This window comes from Jaculus jaculus, chromosome 23 (assembly GCF_020740685.1).
Source record: "Jaculus jaculus isolate mJacJac1 chromosome 23, mJacJac1.mat.Y.cur, whole genome shotgun sequence".
NCBI classification, from domain to species: Eukaryota; Metazoa; Chordata; class Mammalia; order Rodentia; family Dipodidae; genus Jaculus; species Jaculus jaculus.
Genome location: NC_059124.1, coordinates 9,682,341 through 9,697,449, shown reverse-complemented (window position 1 = coordinate 9,697,449; position 15,109 = coordinate 9,682,341). Strand labels below are relative to the sequence as shown.

Below are 15,109 nucleotides of genomic sequence, written 5' to 3'. Positions count from 1 at the left end.
CGGTGGCGCTGAGGTGCTGTAAATCCTCGGTTCTCGGTGGCTGACGCTGCTCGACAGTCGTCCAGTCGGAAAGCGGGAGGACAGTGGTCCTCCTAGCGCTTGACCAGGGGCCATGCCGTGGGGCGGGGTGGACGGGTGTGAGTGATAGCTGCGTCAGCCAATGAGGGTCACTGTCGGCCCTTGGCGGAACCTGCGCTCGGCCGGCCGCCGGCTCTGCGCACGGCGCGATAACTCACGGTCCGGTTGCGTCCCGTAAAGTCTCCCAGGCGGACGGATGCTGAGCCAACTTCCCCCCCCTCGCGGAGGCGTCACCGGGACCCCAGGCATCCCCCGGCCAATGGCGTGCTGCTCTGGAGGACGTCCCCGTCGGCTCAGCCTATAGGGCCGGGGCCGGGGCGTGGCGGGAAGTTTGAAACTCCTGGAGGCCTCGTCCCTCGACCTGCTGCGCACCTAGAGCGGGACGTGGGGCCCCGGTGAGCGGTTTGAGTGAATGAGCGGGCTCGTCAGAGGCTGCCGCAGACCCGACAGTTCAAGGCTGCGCGGTGGCGCGCGCCTTTAGTCCCAGCACTCGGCAGGATCGCCGTGAGTTCGAGGCCACCCCGGGACTGCACAGTGAATTCCATAAGCTGCCCTAGTCACGATCCCGCGGAGGTCCTTGGGGTCGCTGGCCCTCAGCTGGAAACGGAAGGTCGGTCGGAGGCCCGACAGTGACAGTAAGAGGCGGTAGTTGGGTCATGTCTGACGGACATCTCTTCCTCCACACAGGCCGGGCCCTGCCCCGACCCCTGCCGGAGATGGGGTCCACCCAGAGCGTGCCCGTCACGCCGGCGCCCCACAACAAGCACCTGGCTCGAGTGGCGGACCCCCGCTCTCCCAGTGCGGGCATCCAGCGCACGCCCATCCAGGTACTGTCTGAATCCCCGGGACTCAGCTCGGGCGGTTCTGGGGGTCGTCGCACCCCACCCCACTGCGGGGAGCGTGCGTCGTATGTGGTGCGTGGGGTGGCGAGTGTGTAGAGGCGACCGCAGGAGAACTTAGGGTGTCCTTCTCTCATCATTCATCCACGTAGCTCGTGGAGACCCAGGCTCTCGCTCCAGCTGGAGCTGCTGTCAGCCAGCCCCAGCTGTGCCTGGCCTCCCGGCCCCTCCCACCCTCTGCAGCTCGGCTTTTTATGGGGGTTCTGGGGAGTTTGGTGATCTACTCCATCGGAAAAGGCCTCCTGACTATGGTCCTCTTTGTTCTAACCTATACTTCGGACAGGTGGAGAGCTCTCCGCAGGCAAGCCTTCCAGCAGAAGAACTGAAAAGCCCCACACAGGCTCAAGACTCAGATCCTCGCTCTCCTACCCTTGGTATTGCACGGACGCCCATGAAAGCTAGTGGCGTAGGTCAGTGAGGCTGTGGTCACCTACCCTGTCATTCTGCGGTGATGTCAGTGAAGCCCTCTCAGGACTTCTTTGATGTTGGCTTTTGTTCAGCATCATGCTGGGGATTTGTTTATCACTGAACCACACTGCCAGCTAACCCTCAGAGCACTTTTTTTTCTGTGTGTGGGAGGCAGTCTTGTCTGTGGCCATACTACCCTGAAAGAGCCCAATCTCACGCAATTTTGGAAGCTAAGTAGGTAGGGCTGGGCCTGGTGAGTACTTGGATGGGAGATAAGAGCCTCGTGTCCTGGAACTCACTGTGTTCAAGACTAGCCTTGAGCCTAAGGCTGTCCTCCTGCCTCAGCCTTCTGAGTGCGGTGATTACAGAAAAGAACTGTCACGCTCCGCCAGCCCCTGCTGGGCTCAAACCTGGGTCTCCTCCTTGTGCTCAGGTCTCAGGCCAGCAGGGAGGCCCACACTACCAGGCACTGCACCTGGGCTCTCCCCTCACACTTCTCAAAACTTGTTCTCTATCACCTGGATGTCACTCTTCCCACTCCCCTATCTGTGAAGGCCTCTATGTCTTTTCCTTATTTTTTAATTTTATTTTCCATTTTTGGGTTTTTTGTTGTTGTTTTTGAGGTAGGGTCTCACTTTAACCCAGGCTGACTTGGAAGTCATTATGTAATCTTAGGCTGGCCTCAAACTTTCACAGCAATCCTACCTCAGCCATTAATCCCAGCATTTAGGAGGTGGAGGTAAAAGGATGGCTGTGAGTTCCAGGTCAGCCTGGGCTAGAGTGAAACCCTACCTTGGGGGGGTAAAAAAAAAAAAAAAATGCAAATGGTACCACATGCCTTTAATCATATCACTGGGGCGGCTGCCATGAGTTTGAGGCCAGCCAAGGGATATGAAGTGAGTTCCAAGTCAGCCTGGGCTAGAGTGAGACCCCACCTTGAAAAAAAAACAGATAAAAATAAACAATAAAAAAGTCAGGGCTTGAGAAAGGATGAAGGACTGCTCAGCACTGAAACATCTCTACCATACCTTCCAAGGCCCAGAGTCCATTGCGGAAGAGGTGGTGGAAAGAATGTAAGAGCCAGAGGAATGGTAGGACTGCTTACAATGCAATTTTCCAAACAGAAAACGGCATGGATATCCTTGGCCTCGTAGTGCCTAGTAATAATAATAGGAGGAGCCGGGCGTGGTGGCACACGCCTTTAATCCCAGCACTTGGGAGGCAGAGGTAGGAGGATCGCCGTGAGTTCGAGGCCACCCTGAGACTCCAAAGTGAATTCCAGGTCAGCCTGGGCTAGAGTGAAACCTTACCTCGAAAAACCAAAAAAAAAAAAAAATAATAATAATAATAATAATAGGAGGAATTATCGTGGTTTATTGTAAGTGTGAAAACTGCCAAAAGAAAAAAGTCACAGCTTGCTTCATTTCTCTCCTAGATTCTCCGAGCCCACTGATGCAACAGTTGAGCGAAGTATTTGAAAATGTAGCCTCCAAAGTGACTCTTCCCTCGGAGCCAGCTCTGCCCCAGGGGGCGCCTCTCTCTTCTGAACTGGATTTGCTGTTGGATGCTCACTTATCTCTTGAGGACCCACTGCTACCCTGGGACCAGCCTGAGCTCCCTTCCAGAGAGGTGTTTTCTGAGGTAGCAAAACAGTCCACAGAAACCCCTGTGGCCATCCAGAGCTCAGAGAAGTCCTTGAGAGACCCTGAGACGCCTCAGTCTTCAGGTACAAAATCTAGGGGTATAACAGAGCAAAGAGAAACTAGGACCGTGTCCTTGGGTAGTGTGTCCATGGGTGAGTTTGGGAAGGAAAAGTTGTAAGCCCTCAGTTTTGAGTCCTTGTTAAAGCACATTCTTCATCCTAGGTTCTAAATGCAATAGACGAAAAGCAAACAGCAAGGTACTAGGGAGATCCCCTCTCACCATCCTGCAGGATGACAACTCCCCTGGGACCCTGACACTAAGACAGGTAAAGGGGGAGAGGACGAGAAGTATTACTAGAATATCCAACTTGAGAGCCTTTCACTTATCTCTCCCCTCCTCCCTAACAACGCCCCCTGCTCACCCAGTTCATCTACTGCCTCTGCAGGGTAAGCGGCCTTCTTCACTAATTGAAAATGCTAGGGAACTAAAAGAAGGAACCATTCTTGGAACTGGACGACTTCTGAGAACTGGAGGAAGAACACGGGAGCAAGGCCAGGACCATGACAAGGAAAATGAGCAGTTTGCTTTGGTGGAGAGCTAGGCCCCGGCTGGGTTACCAGGGCTGTGTGCTGCGCCATGTCCGCTCACCGCCGCCTCTTCCAGGGCTGCGGAGGCAAGGCTTGTTTTTTTTATTCCTTCTAGGCTTCAAATTCTGGCTTTTGAATATTGGACTTTTTTGTGTCGTGTGTGTTTCTTGTTTATTAAAGGAGATTGATTTTATTTTGTTTTGTTTCTTTTGGGAGCAGGGGTCTCAAGGCAGGGACTCACTATAGCCCAGGTTGACTTGGAACTTACCAGGCTGGCCTCGAACTCACAGCAGTCCTCCTACCACTCCTTCCCAAGTGCTGTGGTTAAAGGCGTGCACCACCACGCCCAGCTAGGAAAATAATTTTAAGCAATGATTTTAAAAGTCCAGGGCTGGGGAGATAGCTCAGTGACTAAAGGCACTTGGTTTGCACAACTCACCAGCCCAGGTTTGATTCATCAGTCCTCACATAAAGCCAGATACACCACACCTGGTTGTTTTTTTTTAAAGTTAGTTCAAAGCTTGCACTGGGTCTTGTGTGTGTGGAATGGCAGCCTGGGTGATCCCTGGGTTTTCTCCTCACTGATACTTCTGAGCTTCTTTTATACAGTGTCCTTTAATCATGGTGTTCCCCAGGATTCTGTCTTGGCTTTTCTCTCTTGTCCTCCCTAAGTGTTTATTTCTAGGCTTTAGCTATCTCCTACTTCTAGTAGCTTCCAGGTCCCTTTCTCACCTGACCTTTATTAAGCTGCCCAAGTACTCAAGGGGCAGTTCCTGTAAAGGGGAATGTATAAATTTCCCCTAAAAGCTGTTCTTCAGCACTCATTCCCTGCCCTTGTGAATAACACTGTCACCTACCTATCTACCCAAACCTAAGCCTTAGCCTTGGTCAGAATGTTGAAATCTCCCCTTGCAGTGTCTTAGCCGTTGGTCACTAGATTCCAGTGAATCAGTGTCTTCCCAGCATCTCTCCCCCTGCACCGTCTGTCACACTTGTACGTGTGTGGTGGTGTGGACTAAACCCAGAGCCTTGTTCATATTAAGCAAGTGCTCTCACTTGAGCCCGTCCTGTCACGCTCAGCATTTCTTACCACCTGCCCCATCCCTTGTCTCCAGAACGCCAGTCTCCTTCCATTTTGGCAGCCTGCAATCACCTACAAATCTGATCATGGTACTGCCCCACTAGAAACTCTTCAGTGGCCTCCTATCAAGGCCTTTATAATCCCGACTGCTAGGCAAGCTCGCATGCACGCACGGCAGCAGGCTGCAGCAAGTTGTGGGTCCCCAGCTACTCAGCTTCCCCCCAAGACTTCTGCCTTCAGTCTTCCTGCCTACAGTCTGCCCGGTACCCAGCTTCTATCTCAGTACTTACAAGATCTTGTCCTTAAGTGGGACGCAGGTCTTTTTGGAACATAAGGGGAGTGAAAACCAAACCTCACAGAGGGTGCTACACTTTATTAGGTGCACTTGGGAGAGATGGGGAAGCATGAAGGAAAAAGAAGCCAGAAGCCTGTGACTGCTGTAGTTAACTGGTCTCAGCCCACCCCAGTCTGCACAAAGGCATAGCTCTGGGGGAGGACTCCTGGGGATGGGTTCAGTTGTCCTTGTTCATTAAAGAATCTGTAAAGCTGGGCGTGGTGGCGCACGCCTTTAACCCCAGCACTCGGGAGGCAGAGGTAGGAGGATCGCCGTGAGTTCGAGGCCACCCTGAGACTACATAGCGAATTCTAGGCCAGCCTGAGCTAGAGTGAGACCCTACCTCAAAAAAAAAAAAAAAATCTATAAAAGGACTAGGGAGAGGGGAGGCTTTGGAAAGAGGCGGGCAGTTACTTGTCCCTCATGGTCCCGAAGGCACACTCCCACATTCTGCCGCCCTCCCGCCCTCCGAGGAGGAAGCTCGGTGGGAATGGCCCTGGGGTGTAGAAGACATGGGAGCGGCTGCAGATCTTCAGGGCATTCCACTGCCCTTCCTCCGGCCTCTTCAGTTCCAGATTTTGAGGAAGCTGTCCCAGGAGCCAGTGGCCATAGCCATCCCATCAGCTGTCACCCCCAGGCAGCTGACTCTATTGTCATGGCCGGAGAGAATTCCTGCGGAAGAGAAGGAGTCAGCCTGCTTCCCGGTGTCCTGTGAAGGCGTGAGTAGGTGGGACTCTGCCCTTGTAAAGACAGGGACAGAGAGGGCTAGTCCTAAAGGAAGGGGCTTCTGCTTAGGCCAGTTCCTCATGAGAACCTGCAGCGAGGGTGGGGTTAGGGCTCCTAGGGAAAGGCTGGATGTGTTGACATACTATGAGAAAAGCTGGGGTCAATTCCACGGGTGCCAGGAAAGGATGACTTTCATCCAAGTCTGTTTCCAGGTAAAGAAAACAAGGCCCAGGGGAGAGATTTGTGCAGGGGAACTCAGAGCAACTGAGGTAGGATTTAGAGACAGACTCCTCCGGGTACTAGAGAAAAAGTCAGGCTATCTGCCTCCACTGGTCCTTGACAAGCCCTTAGGGTAGGGGCAGGGCCCCAGGCACTTCCCATCTCCTTGATTCCCTCTCATCCTCAGCTCCCTGAGGCTGCCCCCCAGTACATACCCCTGAAACCCGAGGACCCAGGCGGACTGGACAGTGAAAGTCCACAGGTTTGGGGCTGACCAGAAGAAGTAGGCCAGCCACAGTATTGGGCAGGCGCAGAGGACTGCTTAGAGTACCTTTTGTTTGGGGTTTTCAGAGGGTGCTGGTTCCCAGGGGTAGGATTACCCCTAATTAGAGAACAACAGTAACAGAGTCCCAGTCAAGGGGGCTGGTAGGAAGGAACAGAACTGGGCTGGGGTGGAGAGGGAGGCCCTTACCCACACGTTCACACTTCAGGGAGTCCCAGACATTGCAGTTAAAGTCATCGTAGCCTGCAAAGAGCAGGCGGCCACTGAGCGAGAAGGCCACCGACGTGATGCCGCAGATGGCGCTCTCGTGGGAGTAGGCAGTCAGCTCCTGGTCTGCCCGCAGGTCAAAGAGGCGACAGGAGGCATCATCCGAGCCCGTGCAGATGGCTTCTCCATTGGGGAAGAACTGAGGGTGGGAAGCGGCTTCGGGTCAAACCTGAGGCAGCCCCGCCCTCCTACCTGCTTCCCACCTCCTACCTGAGGCTCAAGGTAAGCGGCCCCTCTCAGCTCCCCTACCTGACGCTCTCTTAGAGGAATCAGAGGCAGCCAGCTGCAGATGGCTATCCACTGCTGGCACTTACTCTCCAAAGGGGAAGGGCCAGATGGAAATGCCTAACTTAAGTCTCATCATGAGGAATATCAGATACACGCAGTCGGAGGAAAGCTATACAAATTGGTATGCCCTTGTTTTAAAAAAAAAAAAAAAAAAGCCGGGCTGGAGAGATGGCTTAGCGGTTAAGTGCTTGCCTGTGAAGCCTAAGGACCCCAGTTCGAGGCTCGGTTCCCCAGGTCCCACGTTAGCCAGATGCACAAGGGGGCGCACGCGTCTGGAGTTCGTTTGCAGAGGCTGGAGGCCCTGGCGCGCCCATTCTCTCTCTCTCTCCCTCTATCTGTCTTTCTCTCTGTGTCTGTCACTCTCAAATAAATAAATAATTAATTTAAAAAAAAAAAAGCCGGGTGTGGTGGTTCACGCCTTTAATCCCAGCACTTGGGAGGCAGAGGTAGGAGGACCGCTGTGAGTTCAAGGCCAACCTGAGCTACATAGTGAATTCCAGGTCAGCATGGGCTAGAGTGCGACCCTACCTCGACAAAAAAAAAAAAAAAAAAATGAGATTTTTGAATATTGTTCTAAGAATTATACTGGGGGCTGGCGGGATGGCTTAGCAGTTTAAGTAAAGTGCTTGTTTGCAAAGCCTGATAGCTGCAGTTCGATCCCCCAGTACCTAGTTTCCTTTGCAGCAGCAAGAGATCCTAGTGCACCCATTCTCTCTCTCTCTCTTTCTTTCCCTCTCCCTCTTTCCATGCTTGCCAATAAATAAAAATATTTTTAAAAAATTAGCCAGGTATAGTGGAGCATGCCTTTAGCCCCAGTACTTGGAAGGCAGAGGTAGGAGGATCGCCATGAGTTCAAGGCCACCCTGAGACTACATAGTGAATTCCAGGTCAGCTTTGGGTAGATTGAGACCCTGCCTCAAAAACAAAACAAAACAAAAATTATTATTATTATTATTATTATATTGGCAAGCATGGTGGTGCATGCTTTTAATCCTAGCATTCAGAAGGCTAAGGTAGGAGGATCACTCTGAGTTCAAGACCAGCCTGAAGTTACAGAGTAAATTCCAGATCAGCCTGGACTAAAAGGAAAGCCTACCTCGGGGTGGGGGGGAGTCAAAATGAAGAGCTTAGGGGAGCTGTGGGAGAAGGTGAGGGATGTGTGTTGGGGGCTGAGGTGGTCCTTGGGGTCCGCACACGAGGTATGCTCACACAGATAGCATTGATGTCCGACTCATGGCCTGTGAAAGTCTGACGGCACGTCCCCTCCCGCACATCCCAGAGCTTGGCGCTGGCGTCACAAGCCCCAGAAATGAAGAGTTTGTAATCTGGTGACACAGCCAGGCTCATGCAGTCACCGGTGTGTCCCACAAACACGGTCTTCTGCTGCCCCGTTTCGATGTCCCACAAGGCACTGTCAGGAAGAAGGAAGGCCATCACCCAGGAAGGTCGTGTGGACCAGCCCCTGAGCCCAGCACTGGCAGCCTCAGCCCTTACTTACCACGTGGTATCCCCTGAGCTGGTCACAATGTTGTTGTCATCCAGGAAGCGGCAGCAGGAGAGATAACCTGGAGGTGGTCAGGAAAACAGTGCTCTGGCTGCAGAATCAGCTGGCCAGAGGCCTGGCCTTCCCCGGAGCCCTCTAGACCAGAAGAGGGGGCGTCTCACCTGTGTGGGCAGAGAGCTCGCGGCTGACCTTGACGTTTCCCTCCCGAGATTTGAGGCTGTAGATGGAGCACATGTTGTCCAGCCCCCCACATGCCACAAAGTTCCCTGACGGAGCGTAGGCACAGGTCATGACCCAGGAGGAACGCAGTGGGATGGCGTGCACCTGCAGGGAGGGTAGACTTGGGGTACGTGGGGCCTGCTCAAAGCCCCCCGGCCAGCCAGATGGGCAGAGAGACAGGCATGGCACCCTTGCAAAGGATGAAGACCTTGCTTAGAGGAAGGCAGGGAGGCAGGGCTAGTACCTTGTTGGTGGTATAGGTGTCCCATACGATCAGCTTCCCGTCTTGTGAGGCACTTACCAACAGCCTGAGGGGAGGAGAGGGCACCCATGTCACCCCCACCTTCCCCCCCACCCCACCCCGCCCTCCCTTCCCTTCTGAACCCTTGCAAGCCTCACTTAGAGTCGGTGGCCCAGTGCATGGCATAGATCTTGGCCAGGTGCCCCCTTAATGTCCTCCGCGTCCGCATCTGGACTCGCCCTACCACCTCCAGGCCAGACACCAGCTGCAGAAAAACCCAACGGTAGACGTCAACAGCCCCTGCTCTAAACAGACTCCTGCAGGCTGTCGAGCAGGCCAAAGAAATCCCCACCTGTGCTTGGACGGCAAGTGGCCAGGTGCTTGATGGTGCGCAAGGTTTCTCTAGATTGGGGTAACGGGATTGCTTTTATGTAAACATCCCCACCTTGAATCAATTTCAAGTTGCATGTATGAGGTCACTGGATATGAACTTGAGAAGAGATATACACACACAGGTGGCTCTCCCAAGCAAGTAGGAGTCTGTTCTCACACAGCATGGTAGCACAGCCAACTCTTATGGGTTCCAAGAGCATCACCATGACCCTGGACTGCACCTGCTGAATCTGTGGTCCCACACTCCTTCAACAGTAACCAGACTCTTGGCAGCTGGGCCTCCAGAGGCCACAGACTATTTGTCATATTTGTTTTATTGCCTTGGGAAACTTAACTCAACCTTTCTCTGACCCTGTTTCCTCACAGTGTTAAAAAAAAAAAAACAGGGCTGGAGAGATGGCTTAGCGCTTGCCTGTGAAGCCTAAGGACCCCAGTTCGAGGCTTGATTTCCCCAGGACCCATGTTAGCCAGATGCACAAGGGGGCGCACGCGTCTGGAGTTCCTTTGCAGTGGCTGGAGGCCCTGGCGTGCCCATTCTCCCTCTCTCTCTCTGCCTCTTTCTGTCTGTCTCTCATAAATAAATAAATGAATAAATAAAACAGAAACCTTCCAGGCATGGTAGCCTTTAATCCCAGCACTCCAGAGGCAGAGGTAGGAGGATCAATGTGAGTTTGAGGTCAGCCTGAGACTACATAGTAAAGTCCAGGTCAGAGCAAGACCCTACCTCAAAAAACTTAGCAGTTAAGTGCTTGCCTGTGAAGCCTAAGGACCCCGGTTCAAGGCTCGATTCCCCAGGACCCACGTTTAGCCAGATGTACAAGGGGCACACGTGTCTGGAGTTTTTTTGCAGTGGCTGGAGGCCCTGGCGCGCCCACTCTCTCTCTATCTGCCTCTTTCTCTTTCTGTCTGTTGCTCTCAAATAAATATATAAAAATGAACAAAAAAATAAAATAAGCTGTGCATGGTGGTGCATATCAGGAGGCAGAGGTAGAAGGATCCCCATGAGTTCAAGGCCACCCTGAGAATTCCAGGTCAGCCTGAGCTAGAGTGACAACCTACCTCGAAAAACAAACAAACAGAAAAACACCTATAAAACACAGGAGCAGGGATAGGAGAATCACCATGCATTCATGCTGTCCTGAGACTACATAGTGAATTCCGTGTTTCCATGTCAGCCTAGAGTGAGACCCTACTTCCAAAAACAAACCAAAACAAAAATACCTACACATGACCATCATAATAGGAGGAAAAGATGATGACATCAATAATAAAAGAGAGACTGACTGAGGGGGGAGGGGATATAATGGAGGGTGGAGTTGCAAAGGAGAATGTGGGGGGGGGAGTGAATTACCATGGTTTATTATCTATAATTATGGAAGTTGTCAATAAAAAAAATAATAATAAACTACCTTACATATTTTCCATAAAAGTTATGTTAAATTATGAACTTTGCCAGGCATGGTGGTGCACACCTTTGATCCCAGAACTTGGGAGGCAGAGGTAGCAGGATTGCCGTGAGTTTGAGGCCACCCTGAGACACCATAGTGAATTCCATGTCAGCCTGGGCCAGATGAAACCCTACCTTAAAAACAAAATGAAACAAAACAAAAACAGGGGCTGAAGAGTTGGTTTAGCGGTTACGGCATTTGCCTGCAAAGCCAAAGGACCCCACTTTGACTCTCTAGGACCTACATAAGCCAGATGCATAAGGGGACTCGTGCATCTGGAGTTTGTTTGCAGTGGCTGGAGGTCCTGGCGTGCCCATTCTCTCTCTCTCTTTCTGCCTCTTTCTCTCAAATAAATAAACAACATATATTTAAGAAAGAAAAAGCAAACAAACAAAAATTACGAACTTAAGCAACTAAACCAGTGCCTGGCTGATAGCATTACCTTTTTTTTTCATCAAGGTAGGGTCTCACATTAGTCCAGGCTGACCTGGAACTCACTCTATAGTCCCAGGCTGGTCTCAAACTCACAGCGATCCTCCTATCTTTGCCTCACAAGTGCTGGGATTAAAGGCGTGCCACCACACCCAGCAGTATTCATTCTTGTTTTCTTTTTCTTTAAAATTTTTTTTTAATTTATTTGCAAGCAGCAAGAAATAGAGAACCAGAAAAGGAGAAATGGACAGAGAGAATGGACACACCACAGCCTCCAGCCACTGCAAATGAACTCCAGATGCATGAGCCACTTTTTGCATCTAGCTTTACATGGGGCCATGCCTTAACCACAACTATCTTTCAAACCCCAGTATTCACCCTTTTTAAAAAATATTATTTTTGCTGGTCATGGTGACGCATGTCTTTAACCCTAGCACTCAGGAAGCAGAGGTAGGGGGATTGCTGTGAGTTCGAGGCCAGCCTGAGACTACATAGTGAATTCCAGGCCAGCTTGGGCTACAGCAAGACCCTACCTCAAAAAAAAAAATTTTTTTTGTTTCTTTATTTGCATAAGAGAGAGAGGGAGAATATGGACACACCGGGGCCTCTTGCCGTCTGGCTTCACATGAGTTCTAGGGAATTGAGCCCGTACTGACAGACTTTGTAAGCAAGAATCTTTAACCACCGAGCCATCTTCTCAGCCAGGCATTCACTCTTACTAACATATTTAATCTAATCTAAAGTGTTCTCAATTTTTTTTTGGGGGGGGTCTGTTGAAGGTAGGGTCTTTCTCTAGCCAGGCTGACCCGGAATTCATTATGTAGTCTCAGGGTGGCCTTGAACTCACAGTGATCCTCCTATCTCTGTCTCCCGAGTGCTGGAATTAAAGGCATGTGCCACCATGACCTGCCAATTTTACTTTTTCTCCCTTTCTTTCTTTCTTTCTTTCTTTTTTCTCTCTTTCTTTCTTTCTTTCTTTCTTTCTTTCTTTCTTTCTTTCTTTCTTTCTTCTTTCTTTCTGTTTGTTTTTTAAGGTAGGGTCTCACTCTAGCCCGGGCTGACCTGGAATCTGGAATTCACTATGTTGTCTCATGGTGGCCTTGAATTCACAGCAATCCTCCTACTTCTGCCTCCTGAGTGCTGGGATTAAAGGTGTGTGCTATCACGCCTGGCTCCAATTCTATTTTAATTTTTTTTTAAATTTATATAAGGGGCAGGGAGAGAATGAACATAACCAGAGCTTCTTGCCACTATAAATTCCAGACACATGCACCACATTGTGCATCTGGCTCTACATGAGTACCAGGGAATTAAACCCAGGTGGGCAGGCTTTGCAAGCAAACACCTTTAATGGCTGAGCCGTCTCCCCAGACCTAGTTTTTATTTGAAGACAGGATCTCATTAGTTGCCCACCTGCCTCAGCCTCTTGAGTAGCTGGGATTACCAACCTATGCCACTAGGCCTGGCTTGGTACTAGCCATTTTAAGAAACACCATTATTTTATGTATCATTAGGGCTGAAGAGATGGCTTAGCGGTTAAGGCACTGGCCTGCAAAGCCCAAGAACCCAGGTTTAGTTCCCCAGTACCCACATAAAGCCAAATGCACAAGGTGGCACGTGCATTTGGAGTTCATTTGCAGTAGTTAGAGGCCCTGGGACCCCAATATTTTCTTTATCTGCCTCTTTCTCTCTCTCTCAAATAAATCAATAAATAAAATATTTAAAAGAAAGAAAGAAAGCCAGCCAGTCATGAACTGTGGATGCTAGTGCATGCCTTTAACCCCAGCACTCGGGAGGCTGACGTAGGAGGATCACCATAAGTTCTAGGCTACCCAGAGACTACATAATGAATTTCAGGTCAGCCTGAGCTAGAGTGAGACCCTACCTTGAAAAACATTTTTAAAAAGCCGGACATGGTGGCACACACCTTTAATCCCAGCACTCAGAGGGCTGAGGTAGGAGGATTGCCATGAATTTGAGGCCACCCTGAGAGAATGCATAGTGAATTCCAGGTCAGCCTGGGCTACAGTGAAACCCTACCTCAAAAAGAAAGAAAGAAAAACATTAAAAAAAAAAAAAAAGGCTGGAGAAATGGCTTAGTGGTGTGCCCATTTTCTCTCCCTCTCTTTCCCTCTCTCTCTGCTTGCAAGTTAATAAATAAATAATTTTTAAAATTTTAAAAAGAAAAAATGCTATCAATTCTAATCATGAGGCATTTATGTATTTCCAGATACTTCTTGATTTCAAAATTGCCTAATGTGAAGAAATGTGCGTTTTAAGATTGATTAAGCCGGGCGTGGTGGCCTGGGCTAGAGTGAGACCCTATCTTGAAAAATCAGAAAACAAAAGATTAAACAGTCTTAGACAACTTGAGTCCGTAGGGCTTCATGATCTGCAAAATCTTATCCTTTCCTTCATCCTCCCTGCTCACTAGTGGTTCATGGGTGAGGTCAGGAATGGTGTGAATTCTCAGCACACAACACAATGCCTAAGCCAGGGTAGTCTTACTCAACGTTTACTGATCCTCACTCCAAGGCTGGGTTCTGGGAAAGCCCAGGCACCAGCGTATCACTAGTCAGAGAGCACTCATTTCCTCCCCTCCTCTCACACCCAGCCTCAGGAGGACAGAAGAGCTCACCTCTGCCAAAGTGATGTCCACGCAGGCCTTCCTGGCATCCTGGGGGAAAAGCAGACATCGGGGAGGCTGTGCAAGGTGGGGGACATGAGACATGGGCCTCTGAGGTGGGTAGGCACGGGGCTCTAGGGCTGAAGGGAGTCACAAAAGTTGAGATCTAAGTTCAAAAAGTCTCTGGGGGCAGAAGTCTCGAAGGGGTCACTTAAGAAGCAACCCAGTCCCTTCCCCCAGGTTACACTCCCTCAGTCCTAAATTCTGTTATTGGGGGAGGGGGGAGGTCCTAGGGTTACTGCAATCTGCTTCTTGAGCTGCTCCGCCTCCTGCCTCAGCTGCTCCATCTCCCCCATGGTGGACAGGTCGAGGGGCTCCGGATCCTGCCAGAAACATGGGACAGGAATTGGGCCACTGAGCCATGTTTCTGTCCTTCACACTTCCACCCTAGTCCTGAGAATAATGGGGTGCCTCCCTCCTCCCAGGCTGGGTCAGCCCTGTCTGACCCCTTCCTGCAGCCCCGGGCCCAGAGGCCAGGGCAGGGCCAGCCCCTCTTACTTGGGCTCTGGCTAGACCTCTCCTGGGCTCCCAGCTCTGCTTCCCGGCGCCTCCTCACTCCCTCCGCAGCGATGCCCGTCACCTGCCCCTCTCTGCTGCCAGGGGAGCTGGCCTGGCCTGGCCCCAACTAGGAGGGGGAGCCCTGGCAGGCAAGGGGAGAGCCAGCAGCAACCAGACGACCACGGCAGGCAAATGCAATCAGCTGGCCCCGGGTGGGGGCGAGGCCGGGACGGGAGGGAGGAAGGGAGGCGCGGGGCTTCCACAGCCTTGGGCGCGGGTGGAGGGGGGGTGGGAGGCTGGTCTGTGGGCCGGAGACCGGCTCGAAGGGGGCGGGAGGAGGGATGCCGCCTCACCGTCAGTCCATGAGCAGAGATAAGAGCATCAGGCTCTGGGATCAGGGCAAAGCTGTGAGGATTACAGGTTAGGTCCCCGGAGTGGGGCAAAGCAGGAGTGGCTCCAGTAGCCCACGGGCCCAGGGCCCCACCCGTGATCCTGATCTTGGCAGTCAGGGCCTGCTTTGCAAGGCCAGGGCAGAAGGGTGATAGATGGCCCTGGTATCAACACCCTAAACTGTGTTCCCTCACCAAGGGTGCTGGGGAAGAGGGCTAGGATTGCAGGAGGGTACAGGCAGCAACAGAGATTAGAAGGGACTGATCTGGATAATCCTTCTTGACCAGCCCCGACCAGCTGCCCTGGGCCTGATCCTGGTTGGGGGAGAGGGGCACAGGACCAAGGGGAAGATGTGACCCTGATTTGGGCAGAGAAAGAACTCCAAAGAGGATGAATGGATCTCTGTCTCTGGCTTCGAGGCTGGGGTCTGGCTCCCCACTTGCTCCCCATGACTCTCCGTGTCCTGCTAGGACTGCGAAAGCAG

General features: G+C 51.6%; 2 protein-coding genes across 5 annotated transcripts; one reads left to right on the top strand and one right to left on the bottom strand.

Annotated features, from left to right (window-relative positions):
• Window positions 1-68: 68 nt before the first annotated feature.
• On the top strand, window positions 69-3,809 carry Cdca3 (cell division cycle associated 3). 3 transcript variants are annotated; one of them, XM_045139633.1, is made up of 6 exons: window positions 69-473; window positions 766-905; window positions 1,261-1,387; window positions 2,821-3,111; window positions 3,251-3,354; window positions 3,475-3,809. In XM_045139633.1, exons 2-6 carry the CDS (start codon window positions 795-797, stop codon window positions 3,628-3,630), a joined length of 789 nt encoding a protein of 262 aa, XP_044995568.1. In that variant the 5' UTR covers window positions 69-473; window positions 766-794; the 3' UTR covers window positions 3,631-3,809. The 3 variants fall into 3 exon arrangements, with proteins under 3 accessions (XP_044995568.1, XP_044995567.1, XP_044995566.1); XM_045139632.1 differs by having other exon boundaries at window positions 69-582; XM_045139631.1 differs by having other exon boundaries at window positions 69-688.
• Window positions 3,810-5,408: 1,599 nt separating this feature from the next.
• Gnb3 (G protein subunit beta 3) lies at window positions 5,409-15,084 on the bottom strand. Of its 2 annotated transcripts, XM_045139624.1 has the most exons (10): window positions 14,236-15,084; window positions 13,977-14,060; window positions 13,690-13,728; window positions 8,937-9,043; window positions 8,782-8,845; window positions 8,480-8,642; window positions 8,313-8,379; window positions 8,024-8,225; window positions 6,449-6,665; window positions 5,409-5,703 (listed from the first exon to the last, which is right to left on the bottom strand). In XM_045139624.1, the coding sequence occupies exons 2-10, from the start codon at window positions 14,031-14,033 to the stop codon at window positions 5,597-5,599; spliced, it is 1,023 nt and encodes a 340-aa protein (XP_044995559.1). In that variant the 5' UTR covers window positions 14,034-14,060; window positions 14,236-15,084; the 3' UTR covers window positions 5,409-5,596. The 2 variants fall into 2 exon arrangements, with proteins under 2 accessions (XP_044995559.1, XP_044995560.1); XM_045139625.1 differs by lacking the exon at window positions 14,236-15,084 and having other exon boundaries at window positions 13,977-14,188.
• Window positions 15,085-15,109: the final 25 nt, after the last annotated feature.

Bases quoted from the DNA above. Each gene is read 5' to 3' on its own strand.
- Cdca3 (XM_045139633.1), top strand. From the start codon at position 795: ATGGGGTCCACCCAGAGCGTGCCCGTCACGCCGGCGCCCCACAACAAG. The intron at 906-1,260 runs GTACTGTCTGAA...TACTTCGGACAG, and splicing joins TCCAGCGCACGCCCATCCAG to GTGGAGAGCTCTCCGCAGGC. The intron at 3,112-3,250 runs GTACAAAATCTA...TCTTCATCCTAG, and splicing joins TGAGACGCCTCAGTCTTCAG to GTTCTAAATGCAATAGACGA.
- Gnb3 (XM_045139624.1), bottom strand. From the start codon at position 14,033: ATGGGGGAGATGGAGCAGCTGAGGCAGGAGGCGGAGCAGCTCAAGAAG. The intron at 9,044-13,689 runs GTGAGCTCTTCT...GTTTTTCTGCAG, and splicing joins TGGACATCACTTTGGCAGAG to CTGGTGTCTGGCCTGGAGGT. The intron at 8,380-8,479 runs GTGAGACGCCCC...GACCACCTCCAG, and splicing joins CGAGCTCTCTGCCCACACAG to GTTATCTCTCCTGCTGCCGC.